The sequence below is a fragment of the Protopterus annectens genome, chromosome 3.part0 (genome assembly GCF_019279795.1).
Source record: "Protopterus annectens isolate FY-2018-M chromosome 3.part0, PAN1.0, whole genome shotgun sequence".
NCBI classification, from domain to species: domain Eukaryota; kingdom Metazoa; phylum Chordata; order Ceratodontiformes; family Protopteridae; genus Protopterus; species Protopterus annectens.
Window position 1 is genome coordinate 769,811,219 of NC_056731.1, and position 19,063 is coordinate 769,830,281.

Here is a 19,063-nt window from a genome sequence, read left to right on the forward strand (position 1 = left end):
CTGGGTCATAGTTAGAGCTTTAACCCTGTAAACCATAGAGCTGGGATGTAGTAGAAAAAATATAACTTAAAAATGTGGAGGAGATTGGTGTGTTGGACTTTGTCACAAAAAGTTTAGCCTTTGTATTGTTAACTACCAAATTTGTTAAATTATTTAAACCATTTATTTGAGTCAGACTTGGCTTAACTCATTTTCTCCAATGGAGCACTTTTGAGTTTAAACTTTGACTTCCAATGGGCGTGGTTTAATCACCACACTGTTTAAACAAATGCTTATATCTCTAGAACCATAAATGTTACTAGAAAACTGTAAATGGCAAACTATTCAGCAGTGAGTAATCTTTACAGTGGTTGCATTAATTTGAGTGTAGGTCTTAAACTGGATTTGTAAGTGACAATAAATACATTCATCTTCTTCTTTCGGCTGTTCCCGTTAGGGGTCGCCACAGCAGATCACCTGTTTCCATTTCTTCCTGTCCTCTGCATCTTGCTCTGTCACACCAACCACCTACATGTCCTCTCTCACCACATCCATAAACCTTATCTTAGGCCTTCCTCTTTTTCTGTTACCTAGTAGCTTCATCCTTAGCATATTTTTCCCAATATACTCAGCATCCCTCCTCAGCACACGTTAAACACATTAAATATTAATTTTTGTAATGTGCCTGATCAGCTTAAGATATCTCGATAACCATTCAAGCAACACACATACTGCCAATGTAATTTTCTTTACACTACTGTGAGTTTTCATATGAACTAAACAGTTCTGTCTGTGCCATTTGATTGTCAGAATATTTAGAGAAGTATGAAAAGTATTACAAAACAAATAAATAGCATACAAACAATATTCAATATCTCTTTAGCTGTGCTAGGCAGAGGACAAATATCAATACAGCTCTGTTTGCCATCAAGTAACCCTTATGTTGAAATAATGTAATATCTTGTATGTAGCATGGTTTTAAAATTATTTTAATGCAGATATGAGTAAGTGATATTTGATGCCTAGAGGCATCAGTAGGATGCAAATGCAGAAATGCCTGTTGGCATCATTCAGCTATAATGAGTTACTCATCAAAGTTCATGTCTCTGTAGTCTCTTCTTGTGTACCAACATTTCTACAACTATCAAAACAATGCTCTGTTAAGGCCTTACTCCTGATGTTTTTACTTAAAACTATTAAGAAGACACATCTATCCTGTTGGGGATTGAATTTTATGTTAGATCTGCGCCATCAGATACAGCGGCTTTTAAATGCCTGTTATGCAAGGTATTTTCTGGTAGCTCTTACCTGAAGCAGAAGGATTTCAGGTTATAAGCGGTTATATATAAAGCAGCTTACTTGATATTTCATAATGCAAGGTCATTACTGAAGACAGACCCATCTTTCATACCACCAGTAGTATCAACCATCACTTTAAATGATTCTATGCAACCAGTTTTTTACCAAAATTACAAGAATGAAGGGGAATATCTCATGCAGGTGTCAGGTGTGTATAGATAACTATTATTCTAGGAGAACTAATGACTTCAGTAAAACTGACAGACATTTTAACATTCAATAAAGGGAAATAGTCAATACGCAATAGCTGTCAATATGGTTATCCCACAGTATTCCTCTTGTTATGACAAGTACAGTAGATCTCTACAAATCACCCTACCAGCACTCTCCAAGAGGGCAGCACTCAGCAGCAGGAGCAGCTACATCACAGCAGAATACAGAATTGTTTCTGCTCAGGACATCTTGGAAGTTGCTACATGATCTGCTAACCAGACCTTCACAAAATACTGTAAGTTAGAAGAATTGAGAAGAGATAGGATAGGTTTGGTCATGGCTTTGCTGCAGAGGATCTGACTCACCCACCAAGTTTCCATGGAACTCTGATACAATTCCAGCACAAACCTTCACAGAGACAAGGGTACAGCTGACAACAGCTGATAAAAACGTTGACCAGGAAAAGAAGAGCACATAAGGCTACTAAACTCAGATGATATGTCATAGTAAACTCACTTTAATGAGCTTAATTTTATATGCTGTTTAGAAACGATGAAAATAATATGCTTGATGGCACAGCATGAGTCTGTTTTTAACAGTTTATTTTATCAAACAGTAAACTAATGGACAATGTCTAATGTGAGGTATACACCACAGACAGCCTAAGTGGAAGGAAAAAGCCCAAGGGGAAGTAATCTTAATATCGTAGTGATGAGTACATTATTAAAAAGCAGGGGAAATTGCTTTCAACATACTTAGATGATAAGCAAAAAGTTCAGCTATAACACAAAGTTCACCTTTGCTAAGACAGCTCTAAGTTGATATGGATAGTGATTTAGTATGCCCACTTTCAAATTATACATTTCCTTACAGTGCCAGCAGTAAATGAAACTAATGAACTGGTTCCCATACTCACCACAGATAAATTCATTTTCTGATAACTTACAGTATTCCTTCACTTGAGCATGACACTAATTTCCATATAAATACTTTTGTGTCTTGCTCCATTAGTAGGCTTTTCACAGTGTTGTTGAAAGAGACAAAAGAAGGCTGTTGTGTTTTTATGTTCCTGGCTGTAAGACATCTCATAAAAGTCACATTTGGCCCATAGAATGTTCAGCCCACACTTTTTGTTATTCAAGGTAACAAGGGCAGTAATCTTTAAAATAAAGGATCCCCAGCTAGATTAAAACATAACACAGTTTTCTCACATTATACTAAGATATGTTCTAGAACACGTACACTGACAACATTCTAAATCTTACTCTAGTTCTTGCTTAATTTTTGAAAAATACTGCATGCATATACACTTGGCACTTGGATTAGTTTTAAGCAATGTGGTTGAATGTTTAAAACATGTAGTAGTGGCCGAGCATATATGCTACAAAAATTAACAACATGTCACACGGGTTCCATTGAATGTCCTCAGATTTAACAAACTGCCATTTTTCAGCTGCATAACACATTAGTGGGCCTTAGTGTTTTGGCCAAAATATACACATCAGTAGCATCACATGCTTATAAAACAACTTAGTTTCACATGCATCACTTTCCTGGTTAATGCTGAGCATCACAACAAGGGAGGTCTTCAGAGATGCAGTACTTAAGAATTTTTAAGGTAACATATACTTTATTATTATTATTATTATTATTAGTTTTTACAAAAAAGTAACTATTCTTTGTGTTTGGAGCATGAGTGAACATTTAAAAAAGACACTACATAAGTTTTATTCACAAGCAGGAGAGGTATAGTAACCTGGCTTATCTGCTTGCTGAAATTCTAAAGGCCATAACTATGACCCTCTGTAAAGCAGAATTACAGATGTGAATGAACTGATATATATATATATATATATATATATATATATATATACTAAGTCCAGTTAAGTAGCCCAGTAATGGACATCGATCTTTAAATATAAATGAATGATACATTTGTATATGCCATTAGGCTTTTCTGTAAGGCCAGGGCTTTGGGCACATGGATAATGATTTGCAGCCTAACAGGCATTCAGTTGCATGGTCCCTGTTACCACATGCTATATTTTGAACTAAAAATGAAAAGGTACAAAGGCTTGAGGCACAACTAGTGCTCTGGTAATGTACAAAGAGGGTGTGTAAATCTATCTATCTATCTATCTATCTATCTATCTATCTATCTATCTATCTATCTATCTATCTATCTAGCTAGCTATCTGTCTGGGTGGCCACAGTGGTGCAGCAGTTAGATTTGCTGCCTCACAGCAAGAGGTTCTCCGGTTTGATTCTCGGCTGGGGTGCCTTCTGTGTGGAGTCTGCATGTCCTCCCTGTGGCTATGCAGGTTTCCTCCTGTTGCTCTGGTTTCCACCCACATCACAAAGACATGCTGTAGGTGGATTGGACACTCTAAATTGGCCCTAGGTGTGAGTGTATGTCTGTGATTTCTGTGGAAGGTTGGGTGCCGGGCTGGCAACTTGACACAGTAAAACTCCACTGCCAACCGTTCTGTGGACTGTTGTTCTGCTGTGGTGACCCTTAACTGGAAATGCTGGAAGAAGCTAGCTATCTGTTAAATCTATTTGCCTGTGTGTGTGTATACACGTATAGATCTATAAATAAAAATATTTGGGAGAACTAAATATCTTTGAGTCTATAGTTGGCTAACAACTGTTTAGTCAACAAAATTTTGTCAACTAAGTAAATGGTCGACAAGTGTGTAAGATTGCACAATATACAATATTCAGGGTAGGGAAATATACACTTTCCCAGCTATTGGGCGATCTTGAAGTTAGTATACATAATTATCAGGGAGTGTGGGTGTGCAGGCGGGGTTTCCATATGCAAAATATGTCAGGATTTGTCTAATTTTAAAGTTCTATATTTGCATGCACCAAAGCTGTTGATTGACGCATGCATAGCAGTTTTCTGGTCAATGCTGTGAAAGAGGATGACTGGGTCATTGAACTATAGTATGTCAACACATATATACAGTTAGTCTCTAAGCTGCACCAAACATTTTGAAAATGGGATTCTAATCATTAAAGAATTCAACATGGTTATAACATTTTTGTAGTGTGTACAAGCAGTTGGGGGTGATGAGAGGGAATGTGATGTATGGTCAAACAAGATATATGTGATGGTGGATGTATACCTGACTTGTATATCTGTAACTTGTCATAAAAGTAGAATGACTGTCAAATGACATTTAAGCAATATTGCATAAAAATATTATTGACAAAATAATTAAGTATCTCCATAATAGTTTACATCTAGAACTACATTCTGTTTTTTTGGACTTTGTTTCCAGTAAAAATAAATAAATAAAATAAAGCTAAAAATATGAGATAGTTTCCATAACAGAGGCATATCACTCTAATCACTGTAACCAAGTGATTATTTTTGATTGCAAGGATTAAACCATCTGGGGTTAAATGCTTATGGTGTTTTATTGCTAGGTATTGCAACACTTTTTTTTTTTTTTTTGCTGTAGAACTGGAAAGTGTAATCTAAATGTTAAATATGCCTCACTGCTTCATCGGAGTTCCCAGGGGTCTTCAGGAATGAATCCTGATATTACTTAACACCACTATCATATGTTATCATTGTTCTGTAAGCATCTGTTACCTTAAAAAGTCAATGTAATCACTTGTACGTTATACACAGTATGTAAGTGAGGAACGGCAAAGCTGATAAATAAGCAGAGTCAGAGGGGTAGTAACAGCAGCAGCTTTCTGTGAAGTACAACAGACAGTGACATCTGCTAACCACAGGCATGTCCATATACATCACTGAAAACAAATGCTTTTGAACTTACGGGTGTTTTGCAGTGAGGTCTGGGAGGAACTGGAAAAACTGTCTATTTAAAAGTTGGAGGAAAATGAACAAAAGTATTAAGAATGTTACATAACATCCATGAATTGTAATAAAATGAGAAAGGACACAACATTATTAATATATTTATTTAATGAAATGACTTACTCCTCTGATTCCAGTAATGCTACCTGGAGGTCCGGGGGGCCCAGGGGGGCCAGGTTGTCCTGGTGGTCCCTAAGGAAAGAAAGCACATGTTGTGAATTTTTTAATCATCTGACATTGCTATGAATTGGCAAATTCTTACTAGGGAGCATCTTTTATTCTCAGAACAGTTATGTGTGTTACCTTCCAAAATAAAATAAAATCAGACTTACACCAGAAAATATAACTTTTATACCCCTTCACAGAGTATGTAGCTATTATCATGTTAGTTATTTTCAACATTGTTATCATCATTTAACACAAGTATAACCAAAACTGGTAAAGTAATGTATTTATAGTCATTACTGTCAGCTTAATTATGTGCTTCAAAGACGTTTCTAGCAATGCGCTATGGAAGTGTGAATATTTTTGTATTCTATGTAATTCTGAATATAGTTTCCTGTACATTTTCACATTAGAACAATGTATTTACATTTGACAAAGCAAAAAAGAAATCTGTAGGCTAAGTGATAAAACAGTGGGAACAATTCACCCATTCATAACTACTCTGATCACAATTAACTAAAAATAATACACAACATAACTCACACTAAAGCAAAATATCAACTTTTGGATTAGTCAATCTAAAACAATTCAGGCACATGCCTATTAATGTTATCTAACCACAAAAGCAATTAAAAATATTCTGTCAAAATGAAAAATTGAACAAATTTAGGGGAGCTATAACTTCTAGGCTGCTTACTTATGTTATCATCTCTTTGTTCATTACAGCATAAACCGGCCAATAAAACAATAGTAAAAAATAGCTGCAGATTACACAACACATATATATCTGTCTCACAAACTCTCCAAACTGGAAGTTCCTATCAAAACACATACCTTAGTAACACAGCTATCAGACACAGGCCTGCCAGGCTTTGATGGGTTATACCTGCTTTTCCTAAAACTTACTGGGACTGTTTCCATCATGCCTTTAGCAGATTTCATAAACCAATTGTGCCCATACCATGTAAAAAGTGATTAGTGTGTCACTGTCCCAGAATGAAAAAAAACCCAATTTACAACCCAGAAGAATGTCAGCACATAATATTTCTGCATAGCCTTTCAAAATATACAACAATATAATCATGCAGAACCAGTGGAATATTTGTATTTCTGGAGCATTATCACCCCAAATAAAAATGTCCTTATACAGCACAGAGTATCCCTGCTGCACTCTGATTATTAACTGATGAAGCCCTCACTAGTATGGACACTGGGAGATTGGCAGTTACAATGTGACCCAACTCAAGCTTTTGTGAATGTACTCTTACTTAAGCACATGCACAAGTATTCAGTAATGTGCAGAACTGGCATAGGATTTATTGATTACATACACAGTTTCACAGTTAAAGGAAATCATCCTCATCAAAAACAGACCGAGCAACAGAATGTGCAGCGTTGGATCCCATTCTATGGCCTCTCCTCTTCTCCATTGTAATCAGCGATAAGACATTAGCCAAAGTATAATTGACAGAGATGGAAGACTATTCTAGAAGTTCAGTTTGTGCATTACAGCAATGCCCATCAAGTCCTCATAAGATGTAAAATCCATAATAAAAAACGTCAGGACCCAGAAACGGCAACTAGTCCAACTTTATTCACTAAACCAACCACGATTAGTGCTTTCATCTGTAATAAACAGACTTCATCAGATGAACTACAGTTAAATACGCCATCATATTTAAAATGCATCCCATCATCACGTGGTTTCCAATGTATCACAGTTATAGAACCCACACACAATTATAAGCATTGTATAATGCATCACATAATACTAACAGAGCCACTTAAAAACAGGCTTAGAAAAAAATGAAAAAAATAGCTAAACAGCCATTAAAATTATTGTTAACAATTATCTATCTATCTATCTATCTATCTATCTATCTATCTATCTATCTATCTATCTATCTATCTATAAACATTCATCTCTGAAAAGCTTTAAGCTTTAAAACTGGATGAACAGATATCAACTCATTTAAGCCTGGACTTACACTTGCATTGCATTTCACTTGCCACAGCAGTTCCTTTTTATCCAAATGCAACCCCAAAGGACTACCCCTTGGTTTTCAATCAACTTCTCCAAAACAACAAATTTAAAACAATGTGTGGGATGCAATTTAATGTGCCTAGCTAAAGCATTTGTTTCTTATGCTTTAGAAAGAGCATACACATGTTCCCTTATCCTATTTCATTTACTAAGGGAAGATATGGGCTACTGCGGGTATGTCAAGCAGTCATACCTGCAGATGGAAGTATCTGCATGCTCGTGTGCATAGGCTGGTATCTTCCCTTCTAGATTTGTTTATACAGCCCACCTGAGACCCTAACTGCAGTCTTCTTGCATGAATGAAGAACACTTTGATCTAATAAAGAAATTGTTTCCAATTATTCAAAATATCAAGCTATAAATTTAAAGCAGGGATTTATTATAAAGAATTAAACAATAGATTATGGCTTCCATACCTGCTTAGACTGTCATTCCACTATTTATTGCAAAATCTATAAATCTTACTTACTATCTTTTTCATTGCTAGGATTCAACTTCACCTTCATACTATAAGATGTGGACCCCACTACATCTGGTCAGTCTATTCCTTATTCCCTGCTCTGGCTACTAACTTCTAAACATCTTGTTTTCAGAAAGGTCCTTTCATGCCTTTGGGACCTTCAAATGTTTAAATGATAAAGACAGTTAATCAATCCAGATTATTAATCCATCTGAACCGTGGTGGCTGAAGGAAGAAGTGCTCCAATGCCCAGTTTTCACACTTGACTGACCCTACTGTCTAATGTAGGCCTAGTCTGTTTAGAATTAGCATTGATGAGCTGATCACCATACCCTCTAATGGCCGAGAGAGCTTACTCAAATCCCACCACACAAAAAAACAACTCTACCAAATGTACCAATTTTATTTTTCAGAGGCTTGTAACCTTTGGTTTGTCTTTTGCTAGCAAAATTCCAGTAAGCAGAATGTTTTGTCTCTTAAGAGGGAAATAGTTTCCTACCTCTGCTATAAAATGCTAAAAAAATGGTAATAAGAGATCAAAAAGAAGGTGATAAAATTGACCAATAAAAGATAAATTTGATTTTTAACACTTTAGGTAAGTTTTATGCCATTCATTTTCTTCTGTTTTCAGACACAGACTTTTAGACATATAATGCATTTATACTTACAGGCAATGTTGCTGTAGAGTCACCTTTTTCACCTTTACGCCCATTGATGCCTGGGCGACCCTAAAATTAAAAAAAAAAAAAAAAAAAAAACTTATACTTTCATAAAATACTTGTGGTTATGTTACATTAATTAAAAAATAATGCTACTTACAGGACGTCCAGGAAAACCAAATTCTCCTTTTGGTCCTACTGGTCCTACAGGGCCCTACAGGGAAGAAACAAGAAAGTGATAACTTGGACTAAATAGGCAAAACTTTTTAATTTACACTTATTCAGCTTTTATGAAATGTTTTTATTTGCTTCAAATTATACTAGACCCATACAGTCCTGGCAGTTTGTTTAGTTTTCACTACTTCTGAGTCACGTTAACAATGAGTATTGGTCATAATATAGTTAAGGTTTAGAACCAATTCCCTGAAGGGCAGCTTTGCATCCATAGTCCTTCCTTTCTAATTTCTCCAAGTCTTTTGGGTTTCTAATACCAAGATGGGAAAGGACCCCATTCCTAAGTCAAAGTACAATTAAATTTCATGAAATTAGTATTGTTTCACTCTTTGATGTCAGCCAAAAGTGCTCTTCTCAGCACCCACAATGTGCCCAGTAATGACTCCTTCTGCAATTCGTACGGAGTTACAATGTAATGGTAGCATATTTAAATATGATTGTAGACTCTTGTTTTATAAGACCCGTTGCTCCTACTACTATTGGAACTATCTGGGTAACATTCTTCCACATTGCTTTCATTTCTGCTTACAAATCCTGATATTTTATGACTTTGTATCTATCTGTACGCAGGACACTGTAGTCACTGGGTGTGGCAATTTCAATGATCAATCCTATTTTTGTCTTCTTTTCTTGGACCACTATATCCCCTTTTCTAGCATCTGTCTTTTGAACTGTTGGTAATGGATAACCCCATGTGATGTAGACTTCATCATTTTCTATGATGCTTTGTGGCTCATGTTTCCAGTGTTTTTCAGCCACTTCAGTACCATAATGTTTCCATAATCCCCAGTGTAACAGTCTCGCCACATTATTATGCCTTTCAGTATACAGTCCTTCTGCCATTAGTATGTCGCAACCAGCAACAAGGCATGCAACTGTTTCCAATTCTGTTTGGCAAAACCTACATTTGTCTGTTTCTCCCACATGTTCAATGGACTTTGTAAACCAATATGTACATAGCCCACTATCTTGTGCCGCCAATATTAACCTTTCATCTCTTGGTTTGAATTTGCCTCTCTTTAACCATTCCTGCATTGATTCCTGATCAACACGAGGTTCTTCCAGATGTTTTCTATACTTGCAATTATATTTATGCATTTTCCATATTTCTTGCCTTCTCATCTGGCCCTTCAACTTATATTCTTTCATTTGTTTTTTGAAACATTCAGTTGCTGCCTGGTTTTTATCCACTTGCAGTTTGATTTGCATTCCTACTTGATGCTGATATGCTTCTTCCAGATTAAGCAAGGAAGTCAACTTAGATTTATTCTCCTCATGTTTCAAAGCTTTCACTACATTTGTGTCTTGTGAGGTCAGCAGATATGTGTGGAGTCCCATGATTCCAAATCTGTACATGTAATCAATTTCAAGGAGGCCCATCCCGCCTTCAGAACAGGGAATATATAATCTTGGTATGCACTGATTTTTATAAATCATTTGGTGAGCATGAAACATCCTTCTTGTCTTCCTATCTAATTTATCCAACACGTTTTGGGGTCAGTCAATCACTCCAAAACTGAAAGTTAGGATAAGAAGATCAAATTGGTTTATAGCTTGGATTTTGTTCCTAGATGTCAACTCTGTTTTCAGGATTAATTTAAGTCGTCTATAGTATTCCTTACTAAGTTTTATTTGCATTTGTTCATGTTTTATTATTGATCCTTCATCAATTCCCAAATATTTATACACTCCCTCTTGCTCATGTTCTTTTATATCACATCTGTGTCCCAAAATGATGTTTTCTTGGTGCTGCAGCTTTCCTGCTTTAAAGGTTGCTTTTGCACATTTATCAAGACCAAATGACATTCTTATATCATCTGAAAAAGTTTTGACAACTTGCAGTTGTGCTTTCAGTTCCTCATTATTTGATGAGCTATACAGTTTCAAATCATCGACAATGAAAAGATGAGAAGTCTTTACACTTTTTTGTTTTCTAGGAGCCAAATTATAGTCATGGCCTAAGCTGTTAAGTAGACAGCTTAATGGGTTAAGGGCAAGGCAGAATAGCAGTGGTGACAGAGAGTCACCCTGGAATATCCCACTTTGAATTTTTATCTCTGGAATAATAATTTGTCCTTTTTCATGGCTTAATTGCAAAGTGGTCTACCACTGTTTCATGGTCAGTGTAATGTAGTCGATCAGTGTAGGGTGTATCTAATACATTTTTAAGCACCCTTTTATCCATGAATGTGGGATGCTATCAAATGCTTTTTTGTAGTCAAGCCATGCCATACTTAAATTCTTCCCCTTTTTACAGTTCTCCCCTATTACTTTATTTAACAGCAAATGATCCTTCGTTCCATATGACTTTAACTGCCCTTTTGTTGTATTGCCATAATTGAGTTTTCTTCTAAATGACTATAGGCTCTGTTGACATCATTTCCAGTGTACAGTTTATATGTCATCAGAAGGCAAGTTGCTGGTCTATAATTTTTTGGGTAGCTTGCAGGTTCACTCTTAAGTAGGAGCATTGCTTTTCCTGTTGTTAGCCAGGCTGGTGTCTGTTCGGGGTGTGTATATAAATAATTCTTACTCATGGCTAAACCTTCATGCAAAGATGTTAATACTTTTAACCAGAAGTTAGGTGCATCTGGGGCTGGTGTTCTCCAATTAGAGGCTTTTCTTAACTTTGTTTCAATCTATCTGGCTGTTACTTCATCCCAGTTCATATCCTGTACCTTTAAACTTCTTATTCTTTCTTTTACTTCTTCTATCCATTTAGCATCTTTGTTATGTTCCACAGGATCTTCATAGATACTTCTCCAAAATGTATCTATTTCTTCTTTTTTTTGGTCTTTCAATTAATTTTACCTTGTTTCCCAATTCTCTATAAAACGTTTTTGGGTCATCAATAAATCGCTTATTTTCTACTTTTCCTTTATATTTATCTGTGCATCTTCTATGTTTTTCTGCCTGTGCTGAGATTTTTAGTTTGTTATTAGCGATAGTGCATGATAGATCCTGGTCTGTTCTAATACTCCACATTGCCTTTATCACATCTATCTTTCTTAGTATTTTTCTTGATCTGTTCCCTCTTCTATAGTCCTCTAACAGTGACACTTCTTGTCTTAACTGCTTTATAGTTTTTGCTATTCAATATTTCCATGATGGTATTCGATTTCTTCCCCGTCCTTTCCCCTCACTACACTGTGTTCTTGTGGTAGAACTTTATCAGTTATTAATTTAGCTGCACAGTAACATATCCTGTTTACTTCTGTTATACCGTGTGGATCTCCATGAACAGTTCTAATTACTGTGTTCATTTGTTTTATCAGAATTCTGACTTTTTGGGTTTTATTAACCTTCTGCAGTCTATTTCTTTCATTGATCTTGATATATCTGTCTAAGTCTATTAACTCATTACATCCGAGTGACACCTCCAGCTGCATCTGCAGTTAACTCCTACTGATGTCTTTAGGTGTCATATATTGCTTGTTCATATTTCCATCAATAAAGGTTTTAAAAGATTTCATCTTAAAAGAAGGAAGAAGTTGTTTTTTTTTGCAATAAAGAAGTCTTTAGAACACTGGATTTATTCGTGGTGTTTTCTTGGAAGGAATTCTTCTGCAGTGGTCTACAAGATTTCATCTTAAAGTTTATACAATAGCAAACTCAACTGCAGTAATATTTGACCTTTGTGTAGTGCAGGTAATAGATACTAACTGTTGTTTTTGTGATATCAATTTATATAGATATAATTGACATATTTTTCTAAATATCTCAACAACCATGTAACACAGACAAAAAAACTTAAATGAAAGTTCTCAGCTAGATGAATAAAATGCTGCTGACAGGAAATGTGTATCTTGAGTGGTTGCTGAGATATTGTAAGTTGTTTACAAAATATTACAAATGTAATAGTTACTGTGTTTACTGTGGCTTATATAATTTGGTTTAAAACCTAGAACCTAAATAATACTATAAAAACAGTTTGTGCTGAAGAGTTTTCCATTTATACTTCTGTTGTAATCCCTATGGTTCCAGAGAGATGAACATTTGTTTGAAATGCAAGGAAATAATTTGATTCTGTCAAAAGACTTGGGTTCTGCCCATTGGAAGTTACAGTGCAAACTTCCTGAGTTCCACTGGAGCAACTCTTCTCTTAGCTCATTTTCTTCCACACTGAGGGCACATCCCTTGTTTTCATTTCCTGTGGGCATTCTATAGAAGGTTCTATAGCATCTTCCTGTGGCACATTCTCTTCAATTTCATCCTGTGCCATCCTTTGCTCTGTCATATAGGAACTCATGGGCCTATTACTCTTCAACATTGACCGCATCAGAGTTTCCACAGTTTCCTGTTCTTTCCTTTCTGTCTAGCTTCAAGTGAACATTTATACTGGTTTCTTGTGGAAGGCTCCAAATTATCTTCATATTGTGCCTGATCAATTGCTTCCTGTTCACTGGTTTCCCCTTAATTTTGGATATCCATTGCTCAAGCCTGTTGTGGTGCTTTCTGAATTAGATTTTCTACACTGAACCCTTCACTTCGCAGGTACCCTATAACCTCAGTTTCTATTTCTTTAACTTCTCCATTACTAATTTCCTTTTCTGTTTTTCCTCTTTGTCTTCTTATTTTTTGTATTGTAAAGTTTTCCATGTCCGGATTCCTTTGCTTGTATTTTTCTTCAAATGTCTTTGGTGCTGCTCTTTTTGTATTGGTTAGTTTTGCTTTCTCCTTTGCATAAACATTACACCATATTAAATCTCTTTTTCTTTCCTATGTCCATATTTCTTGTTCACATGTTTCCTGATCTTCCTGCTTCTCCTTACTTTGGGGACTCACTCCATCATGCTGTGATGTAACCCATGTTAGACCTACACCAAGTCCTTCACTTCACAGACACTCCATAACTTCAGCTTCTATTTTTTTTTTAACTTCTACTTTACTAATCTTCTTTTCTACATTCCATCTTTGGTTTTTTATTGTGAAATTTTTCATATCCGGATGCCTTTGCCTGTATTTCTCTTTGAATATCTGTGGGGCTGCCTTCTTTATATTGATTAATTTAGCTTTCTCTTTTGCATAAATATTGCACCATATCAAATCTCTCTTGCTTTCCCCATGTCCATATTTCTTTTTTATACTTTTCAAATATCTCTTGGTTTTGTTGTTTATACTTTCGCACTTCCTCATATGCTTCTTTTTCCAAACAGATCAAGGTTTCTTGATCTATATACTGTTTTTCACAAATCTGTTGTATTAATGAACACAAATTTTCATTTGTAGCTTCTGACAGTTTTTTTTTGTGGAAGTATTTTTTTTCCTCTAATTTTTCTCTTAATCATTTTGTATATCTTGTGTCTGGAAATTCTGGGCTTTTTGCATAACAGTAACAATATATAATGTCTTTCTTATCCTCAATAGTCCACCCTATTGTCTTTATGGCTCTTCTTCGGCCTATCAGTTTTTGTGATTTTTATGGACTGCTAGTCCTCTGAGTTTTGTGATTGTTCAGAAGAACTCTGATATTCAACTTTATGTGCTATGGGCATGTTATTATACTGTAATATTTAGTTTTCATGTCAGCGCACATCAGGATAAATAGGTTACTACATGAAGATAATCACTAAAGTTTTTTCATTTTCTATCACCTCCCTTCCGAGACCTAGTTTCACCTACAGAGAGCAAGGGTTGTCATCACACAGTAACACCAGGTTAATACATGATGTGCTACAAAGATCCGGTTGTCCCTTTCTTAGGCAATCTTTTACCTAAAAGCCCTGTGCATAGAGGAACCAGCACAGTTTTGTGCCAGTGCTCTGACTGTAATACCTTACCTATAAAGAAGATGATACCACAGGTTAACCAGGTGATGAGGCAGAATACCAACTTGTACATCCAAACTCAGGTTTTACTAGAGTGCAAATGACATGAAGAGGATGCATCACATGACCTAAACAAGATGCATCATATGACCTGAGGAAGAAGCTGCATTAATCGCACATGTAACCAGCAGCAGCTAAGCTCATTTTTGATATATCAATACAAGTAACTATATCTTCAGTGCTGACATGCCCTGTGATTTTATGTACTGTTGTGCCATTCTTTCATGTGCATCAGAGCATTGGTTTGGACAGCTATAGTTAAAAAAAATGACATAACGTAACACCAAGCATATTGGTGTGTAAAGTCCACCCACAGCACTCAACCTTTTACTTCCAGAAATAGAAACAAAACAAAATAATTACAGAAATAGGCCTCAAACTAAGCACACATTTTAATATACTGGTGCTATCAATTTGACAGTTGATAGAAAAAGGGATATTAACATGCTTTTCTTTGAAATAAAAGAGATCTGTAGCTGTAATGATTCTCAATATTTACTGATTGTAATCCACCAGTTTTCTCAAAAAATATCCAATTTGTGGTGCGATAAACCAAAATGTTTAAACAAAATTAGGAGAATCCCTAAAAATTAGGGACATTTGAGACTTAGGGGTTCAGTATGAACACAAGATAAAAGGAAATAGTCTGTGTCAAACACAAAATAGTTTGTGTCAGGCATAGCTTATATGTTTTAAAAGAAATTCCGATCACAACAAAATGAAATCATCTGGCATTTATGGCAAGAAAATTATGCACAGATATTTAGAGTGCTCATATTGGCATCTTGCTTTGTGTACAGTGTTTCTCTTCCACTATACAATCAACAAAATATCATGTAGAATCAGAGAAAGACTTAATGATCACTGTGTATACATTTCTGATATTTTTCCGGAAACTACTGTCCTTTGCCAGCAGTTTTTTATCTGCAAAATACAAACCTGTATAATATGTTGTGACTGGGAATGACAAATCTAATAATTCTGAAGAAAAATGTTATTTATTAAAAAGTTGCAAAAAGATCATACAGTGATCTCCACATCATTTGATAGGATTAATTTACCAAAATAACCCTTATATCTAATTCACTTAATTTTCCTTTATGAAGTCTTTCAGTCTGAGATGATGATGATATGGCCGCTCTGTGTGACAATCCCCTTTCACCTAGTTGTGGGTCAATTTGTCACTTTCTTCATTCATAGAGGAGAGCTTGTGGTCACTATATCTGACCTCTGCCACAAAGCCTTACTACTACAAGTTTAAAGAGAATTTTGTTATTGTATATTAACCTGTGGTCACTACATCTGACAACAATACTGCAGGAGTTCTGCCACAAGGGCCTACTCCTACAAAGTTTACTGATAATTTTGTCATTATACAATAGCCTGTGGTCACTACATCTGACCCCAGTACTGCAGGAGCTCTGCTACAGGCCCTACACCTACAAGTTTGCAGATAATTTTTTCATTATATAATATAAGCTCATTTAACATGAAGAACCTTGCTGTATATTAACTTTAATCACTTAAATACATGCCTGCTTTGTGATTGAAAGCCTCTGTGAAATAATCTATGCACTCTAAGTACTTCTTACTAAGATGGCCACTGCCCCCTTTTTTCTTGACCAGTAGACTATACTGCATATGACAGTTATTTAGCCTAAGGAAATGACAGAAAACCTGTTTTACTTTGTATCTCTTTGTTAATTGCTTTGTACTGGCTATAAACTGATTGCTGTAAGTAATAATTTGTCCTTAGGGTAGGAAGGCCCACCACACTCATCTTCGCTTCTCTTCCCTACCCTACCCTCCAATTTCCAACATTATACCTCCTACATATGCATTTCACTTGTGACTCTTACTCCAAAGTCCTCCCCAAATGACCTTACTACTTCCATACATGCACTTCTGTTTCTTGTTTCCTGCTTCCTTATTTCCATTTAATTTTTAGCCCCATTTCTATCTTTCTCCCACACAATCCCCCAATAGTATCTATCTATTCCATATTGTAACTTTTACTTTTCACAAATAAACACTCATTTCTTCTTATTTTGACTACATCATTTTACTCTAGCCATTTATATCCCTCTGTTCCCACATTCCAGAGAAGATACCAGGACAACCTAACTCTCTGCTTCCTCCTTACCTATCCTCTATCAGCTTACAGAATTTACCATCACTGAATCTCCTACTGCCTTGCAACTTCTTGTGTCCTTCTTCATTGGTATTTCCCCACTACTGGACATGTATAAAATACAGATTCCTGTACTTAATTATGCTACTTTTCAGTTTATTCTCTATTCTTCTCCTCTTACGGTGCCATCTTTCATCCTATCATGACTCAATAATACGTCTCAACATCTCTCCAACTCTAGCCCAGCCACCTATCCATACTTCCTCTTTACACTCTCCACACATTGCACCAAACCTTTTTAATATTACCCCTCACCTTTATTCCAAATATATACCGATTAACTGCACTTCATCTCAAACTAAAACAAAATTAAGTGCAAGAATCATGTCCAACATACAAGTATGCATAATTCCCCAGTATACTAAAATCCTTCTATGAGGAGATATACACCCTAATCCTGGTCCCACCCATCACAATGAACACAAAGATAACTCCCTCCCACATTCTCTTCTAACTCAACAATAGCCAATCCACAAGCCTGGTGATCTAATTTTTGCTGCAATAAATGTTAGAAGCATAAGAAATATTTCCCAACACCTACCACATTTCCTGTACAGCAAATCAATATCAAAATTCAGTTCAGCAAAACTTCTTATCACTTTCCTCAAAATAAACAGTTATAAACAAATGTGTATTACTGTTCTTTACATCTCTCCTGGTGACAATACAGATATACTGAAAGATATTCTGCATTGGATATCCATAGCACTTCCACATGAAAAAATACTACTAGGTGATGTGAATGTCAATTGGTTGGACATAAACTCTAACTCCCCTACCTCTAGAATGAATTTATTTGGTTTCACACACTAATTAATAGCCCCACCCATTATAGCAACAAATCAAGTTCCCTAATAGGCTGGATCTAGTAGCAAACCCTAGCAAAAATATACCACTAAAGGTACAATGTCATAAACTCTCAATGATCATCTCCCAATCTATATGACCAGACATCTCACACATCCAGTTAAACAGCATATTTATAAAACACGCAACCTTTCCAAGTTTAACCCTAAAATGTTCATTACTACTCTATCATCTATTACCTGGAACTTCCTAAAAATCCCCCCTTAGAGAATGCTGTAAATGAATTCAGTACAACTTTCCTGAATATCCTAAATAGCCTTGTACTTCCTTGAAGGTAGAGACGAAAAACAAATTTGCAATGTGGCTATTTAAAAGAGTAGAATGATAATGCATCATACAGAAAAAACATGGAAAGACTAGCAGAAATAAAACATCTCAATATTTTGAAAACTTCAGAATGTTTCACAATCATACTAAAAAGGAAATAAATGAAGACAAAACTAAACTAAAACAACTTTCAGAATAATATTAAACACAAACCTAAAAAAGTTTGGATATCAATTAAAGAAATCTTTCATCCTGGACAAAAATTTACCCCAAATCCCTCTCTTGTAAACTCACCACTCAAAACTGCACTACAGTTCAACTCTTATTTTATAGACAGTATAGCATCTCTAATAAAGGATTCCTCAACAATCAATCAATCAATCAATCAATCCCAACCCTGCCCAACAGCCATATATCACCATATCCACTTTCACCAACAAACCTCTGCCCACATCCTATATAAATCTTCTCTTAAACAAACTTAAGCTATGCTCTTTTTCAGCTGATGACCTTCCAAGAGAGTACTTAAAAAAAGTAGCCAATAGCATTACCTATCCTGTCTTAATTCTTATAAATAGGTCGATCCAGGAATCACAAGTTCCTTGCCTCTGAAAGAAGTCTCACATTATCCCGCTGCATAAAGGAGGAAATTCAACAGACATTAATAAATTTAGACCTATGTATAGCAATCTTACGTCACCTTGTGAAAATACTTGAAAAATGTACCGCTACACTATGTTTTGCAGGAAGAACTCCTATACCCTACATAACGTCTTCTGTCCTTCCCATAGTACTAACACTGCCCTTCTAACCTATGTAGATACTGCCAATAAAGCTATAGATAATGGCAAACTAGTCTCTTCCTTATTTCTAGACATGTCTAAAGCCTTCGAAACAGTTTGTCACAACAAACTTCTACTTCAAATGTCCTAACTAGGTCTATCCCAGCCCACCTTTTTTGGTTCAAAAGCTATCTTACTAATAGGTATCAGTCAGTAAAATGGCACTCTATGCTCTCTGCT

General features: G+C 35.7%; 1 protein-coding gene across 4 annotated transcripts in view; it reads right to left on the reverse strand.

Moving 5' to 3' along the window:
- Positions 1–19,063, reverse strand: part of LOC122796547 (collagen alpha-1(XV) chain-like) — a 1,635,928-nt gene that overhangs the window by 323,556 nt on the left and 1,293,309 nt on the right. For 3 of the 4 annotated variants that reach the window (XM_044065114.1, XM_044065111.1, XM_044065110.1), the window contains 4 exons: positions 8,815–8,868; positions 8,664–8,723; positions 5,450–5,518; positions 5,286–5,327 (listed from right to left, as the gene is read on the reverse strand). In XM_044065114.1, the coding sequence (XP_043921049.1) occupies positions 5,286–5,327; positions 5,450–5,518; positions 8,664–8,723; positions 8,815–8,868 (225 nt within the window). The remainder of the gene's footprint in view (positions 1–5,285; positions 5,328–5,449; positions 5,519–8,663; positions 8,724–8,814; positions 8,869–19,063) is intronic. The other variant, XM_044065113.1, reaches the window with a different exon arrangement.